The sequence below is a fragment of the Arachis duranensis genome, chromosome 10, assembly GCF_000817695.3.
Source record: "Arachis duranensis cultivar V14167 chromosome 10, aradu.V14167.gnm2.J7QH, whole genome shotgun sequence".
In the NCBI taxonomy this organism is placed as follows: Eukaryota; Viridiplantae; Streptophyta; class Magnoliopsida; order Fabales; family Fabaceae; genus Arachis; species Arachis duranensis.
Window position 1 is genome coordinate 89,176,987 of NC_029781.3, and position 5,440 is coordinate 89,182,426.

General features: G+C 32.9%; 1 protein-coding gene across 1 annotated transcript; it reads right to left on the reverse strand.

Annotated features, from left to right (window-relative positions):
* Positions 1-163: 163 nt before the first annotated feature.
* Positions 164-4,175, reverse strand: LOC107470776 (uncharacterized). Its single transcript, XM_016090198.3, has 4 exons — positions 3,570-4,175; positions 2,982-3,104; positions 2,794-2,864; positions 164-637 (listed from the first exon to the last, which is right to left on the reverse strand). Exons 1-4 carry the CDS (start codon positions 3,738-3,740, stop codon positions 388-390), a joined length of 615 nt encoding a protein of 204 aa, XP_015945684.1. The 5' UTR covers positions 3,741-4,175; the 3' UTR covers positions 164-387.
* Between the last annotated feature and the right edge of the window lie 1,265 nt (positions 4,176-5,440).

Sequence of the window (5,440 nt, forward strand, 5' to 3'; positions counted from 1 at the left end):
CCATTCAATCTACAAGATAAAATGATTACACGTATAGCGTTTCTCAATTTAAAGGAGAGTTGAAATCAATACAAACCCAAAAGTTCTAAGATACCTTTCTGTTTCTGAAGATCAATTTTCGCAATCATGGACATGGGAGAATGAAAGTAAAGGCACCAGAAAAGATCAAATTCTAGATGACAATAGATTCTTCAAGACACATAAGTTGCATTGTCCAATTGTCTATTACCATTGTCCATTATTGTCTCAGTAAAGTTTGAAAGATAAAGAATGTCTTTAATCTAACAATTGTTAAAATTTCTACCTTACAACTTTTCTTCCTTTTTTATTCTTTTCCTCTTTTGCTTTGTTCACAAGTTAAATAAAACATTAGGAGGCTTTTCCTTCTTACCCCTTTCTTCTTTTATGGCTTAAGACGAAATCATCATCGTCGTCGCTCTCATCGATGATTCTTTTCTTGGCTTTTATGTCACCATTCCTTGACGGTGGCTGTTGCGGCTTCTGTGAAGTTTCGGTTCTAGATGGCGGCTTTGACGGCTTAACAGGAGTTCCTGTCCGTTGCTCCTTTTGCTTCCTCTGCTTCTTGTCAAACGCTTTCTTAGCTCTGTCAGGTGATAGCAGCCCATGCTCCATTAACCTGCATATTGAGGTATTCATGCCTTGCCTTGTGAATTCTTCGCAAGTCTTAATCCAACACAGAAATGAAGAAAACCACAGTTCTAGAACACTTGAGAACTTGATAGAAAACAATACTCAGGAGTTATACAAAACATATATTGAATTGCCTTGAGATTTTTTATAATATTACACTTAGTACCCTTGTATTTTAATTTGTCAAATATAACACTAACTATTCTTGTAAAAATCCCAAGAGGGGTTGGTGTAATTTAACCACTTTGAAAAACAAATGATCAGATAACATTTATACCTATCAATACAAAGAAGCATTGAGATCAATGTTTCCCTATTACGGAAGACTGAGTCAGTATCTTATTTTTTGTAAAGTGGGATTAATGACATGGCTATATCTAAAATACAAGGATTCCTTTCCAATCGAAGGCATCGACGCGAAGTTGCATCATATACATTTTCAAAAGATTATAACAACAGCAAACACTTGGTATATATACTCATTCAGTGAACTCATCTAAATAAAAAAATGAAAGTTACCATGATTAACTAATGGAATCAACTACAGATATTGACATTCACGAGAAAGGAGTATGGTATTCAGTATTCATAGACAGCCTATGACTGATAGTTTCATAATAGCATTGATTAGCTCAGCAAGCAAGTAAATTTCATAAGAAGTAGCATTCGAGGTCTCTCAGATGTTTGTAAGAGTAATGTTGTTTAGCACTTTTCTTTTCATAGCTTTTGAAAATCCTATAAGAATGCTGCTAGTAGAAATGAATGCAAACAGCACTGTAATCAATCGATGAAAAAATTTTCACCTATCAGAATATAAACAACACAAAAGGTTTAAAGACTCATTCGAATTTTCACACAAGTCCTGTGCAAAAAACTTTGTAGATCAATCCTTGCTGCTTCTTGTGGCAATTAGCAATTTATGTTCAACAATGGTTGAGTTGTCGCCATGTGACATCAAGGTTACGGGTTCAAGACGTAGAATCAGCCATGGATAAAATTATCAGGTTAGGCTGCCTACATTACACCCTTTGGGTGCGACCTTTCTCCGAATCCTGCGTTACCACAGCATGCTTCGGCACCGAGCCTTTTTTGTTCTACACTATACTTGTTATAACTTCTCTGTAGACTATAATATGTTCGTACAGCGGTACACTAAATGAAGAATGTTTATGCCAGACAGGATTTCGTTTACTAATGCCAACCTTAGCAGTTAAAGATGAAAATGTAACCTAAGGTTGGCCAACCCAATTAAATTAAATTTTCCTAGGGTATTAATATAGCCAATAAATCTTGTAATTGAGAAAAAATTAAAGCAAAATGGACTACTTATTGGCCAAAGCAAAAGGGATTCCATTAACAAAGGAAAGATCCTTCCGACATCTTTCAATCTATGAAAACAACTACATCATCATACACAAGTCACCAATGTTAGACATGAATGGGAGAGGAATGAGGAATTCACTTGTACAGATGGGGACCATAGCAAAGCTAGTTACTTTAAGGTAATGAATTTTGAGTTTAAGTGATGTGCACTTAAACTGCAATCTAATAGCAAAATGCAAGAATATGCCATGCTATGTTTTAAATTTAAATTCATGTGACTACACATAATGACATCGCAGTTTCTTACATTCTTATTTGATAACAATTTAGTGCATAGAAATTAAACTCTTAAGCTTTCGAGAAAACAGCAAAGGCAGTTACACGTTTCATTTACAAAACAGCACAATTATGGTGGTCATCCTAACATAAGGTTATACTGTTTGAGTATAGGCTTAGGCAAATATCTAAACATAGAGCAGATTATATTATGCTAAACATGCGCTAATATATAATACCGTCCTATAAACCAATTAGAATATTCTAACAGATGTGTCTGGGGAATCCAAGCAGCACAGGCTCATAATACTTCAAAGCATCATATTATCAACAGAATTAAATGAAGATGACTTCAACACAAAGATTGAAAAAGTTATTCTATGGTCATGGAGCACTAAATGGATTGTGCCCTGCAGCTATACGTAGTAATAAAGTGACCTTTCAAATACAAGTGTGAATTCTACACTAACAGATGCTAAACTGTTATTTAATCAATACGCAGGCGCAATCAACGTTGGAGCTCATGACTGAAATTAAACTCACCAAAATTCTGCCATTTCACTTGTTGGAATCTGTTTTGACAATGACTCATAGAAAATCCTCAAGGGCTCTTTCTGTTGACACAAGGCACAAAAAGAACATTAAGGACAAGGCAACATTGATTATCACAATACCGCATCTATAAATTGGCTTTTAAATTCCAGGAGTCAACTATGGGTTAAGATCAGAACCTGTTCGGGAGGATCGTGTTTTTGGCCAGGAAGATTATAGACTTTCTTTACTCTGGTAGTTGTCGTCTTTGTTTTCGTTACTGTTTTGGACGACGACGACGATGGTGTTGATTTTGATTTAACCTTCAAATGTCATTCAAAGTAAAATAAAATCAATACCATCACAATTGAAATCAACACATAGAATTTGATATATAGAATAATAGAAAGGCCAAGCTTTATGATTCTATAATTTCCATCATCACAAAATAATCTATTGTAATCAACCACAGTCTACAGCTCAACACTCATGTAACCGTTAACACAAATTAACAGGAACAATCCATGAACTATGAACTAACTCCCTCCCTCAAGGAGCATCCGCAACATGAAAAATCAAGACTCAATCAATCTAATCTGTTGATTTCCACAAGGTGGCAAAATCCAGCAAATGAAATTTCCAGAACCGCCAAAAATAGAAGCAACCCAAATAACAATTGAATCCAACAACACCACCCATATGCCTCCAAAGCCAAAATTGCGCTAAGAATGGCCTCAACATCATAAAAAAGTTGCAATTTTTAATCAAAATTTCCGAAGAATGATTACCTCAGATTTTGTGACAGTGGTTACAGATTTCATCTTGGAATCAGGTGGGCTTCTGATAGAGCCATCGATCTTCTTCTTGAGAGCTAAAGAATCAGTAGCCTTTGGCCTGGAAGGTCCATCTTGTGAAATTCCCTTGAGCTTCACCGTAGCACTTTTGGTCTCTGTAGCCATAAGAACACACACACACACATACACACACCCTTATTCCCCAACTATCAACTATAAACCCTATTATTGATTAGATCCGATTTGATTGACTTTGAATGAACGAAGCCAAATTAAAATTCCAAGTGTCTCATTCAGCAGAAACATCAAACACAGCATCAATTTTGGATTTCTCTCCAATTGTTTCCGGTTCTCATTATTCTTATCCTTCGTGTTTGTGGAGAGAGATACCGAAAGAGGAAAAGACGGTAACTTTGGAGAGTAAAGGAGTAAAAGGTAATGAATTTGGTTTGGAGAGTAGTTGAGGAAGGAGAGAAGAGCGATGATTTTAAGGTGGGGACATGAATTTCATTTTCTTGGGATTTGGAAGGTTGTTGGTATCGTTGGTTCTTTCGGTCATCAAACTCTGTTGTTTCACTGAATTTCACGGTCAGGGTGGTCGGAACACGTGTTTCTTACAGTTCACATGCTTACGCTGCTTTTATTTTATTTTTTACTCGTAAGAGTAATCACTATTCACTAATGAGTATTACCCTAAATATTCTCCTCTTTCCAAAAATGGAGAGGTGTCTAACTGTCTATATATAAATATAAAGTTGGTCTATTAATGTAAGTATTTAAAAGCTAAATAAATTAGTCTACAATTTTTTAAAGAAAAATTTAATGAATAAATTATTATTTAAAATTTTAAAATACAGTAAATTAATCTTTTATTTTATTTGACTAAGACCAATTTTTCAATTTTTTATTAAAAAATAATTTACGAAATTAGAAAAAACGTTTTGACATTTTTTAATTTTGATATTAGAAAAAAATTGTATTTTGTAGTGTTATTGGAATATAGTATATTTAATAAGAGTGTGAAAGACAAATTTAATCCTCAAATTTGTGCATTGAATATAAAAAATTTTATAATGAATAAACCTGATTCTCGAATTTGTATAGTTAAATTTTTATAAAATTTTATAATACACAAATCTAATTTTTAAATTTGTGTATTTTATTCAAATCAAACTCTCAATTTTCATTCTCTTTCTTTCTTTTCAATAGACTTGACGGTCTGATTTATTTAATAACAATTTTAGAAAAAATTAACTCCATGTCACCGAAAAAATACCAACCATTTCAATAATATAACGTTACACACCAATTCTCTTCCTATGAACAAAATTTAGCCACCATTTTGAACGTATACTGTGTACTAAAGATACATATGGCCGAGTGAAACCAGATGCGATTTGATAGGGAGTTGAACCTAAATAATGATTGGGTTTATTTTTGAGATTTTTATTCAATTTTAAATCCAATAAAATTATACTATTTTCATATTATATTAAAACTGAATATAAATAGGGTGAAATTCGAATCTTGATAAATTTTATGTCAAAAAATTATAAAAATATTTATTTATAAAAAAGATTGTTATTGAGAAGTTGATATCCATATTTAAACTTAAATTTGCCTATAAATTCTAATTTTATAATTTTTTGATCTATTTCTAATTCAATAAGTTTGATTAAAACCAAAATAGTAAGATTAGAATTAAGTTAAAAGACATATACTTTTTGTAACACCCTACCATACAGAGTCTTATGCTTAAGTCATAATTCAGAGATGGCAAGGTATTACGACCTCTAAAATAAAAATTTAGTACGTATAGTAGTATGAATGATTGATTATAACTAAGAGCCTTCATAGAAAAAGGG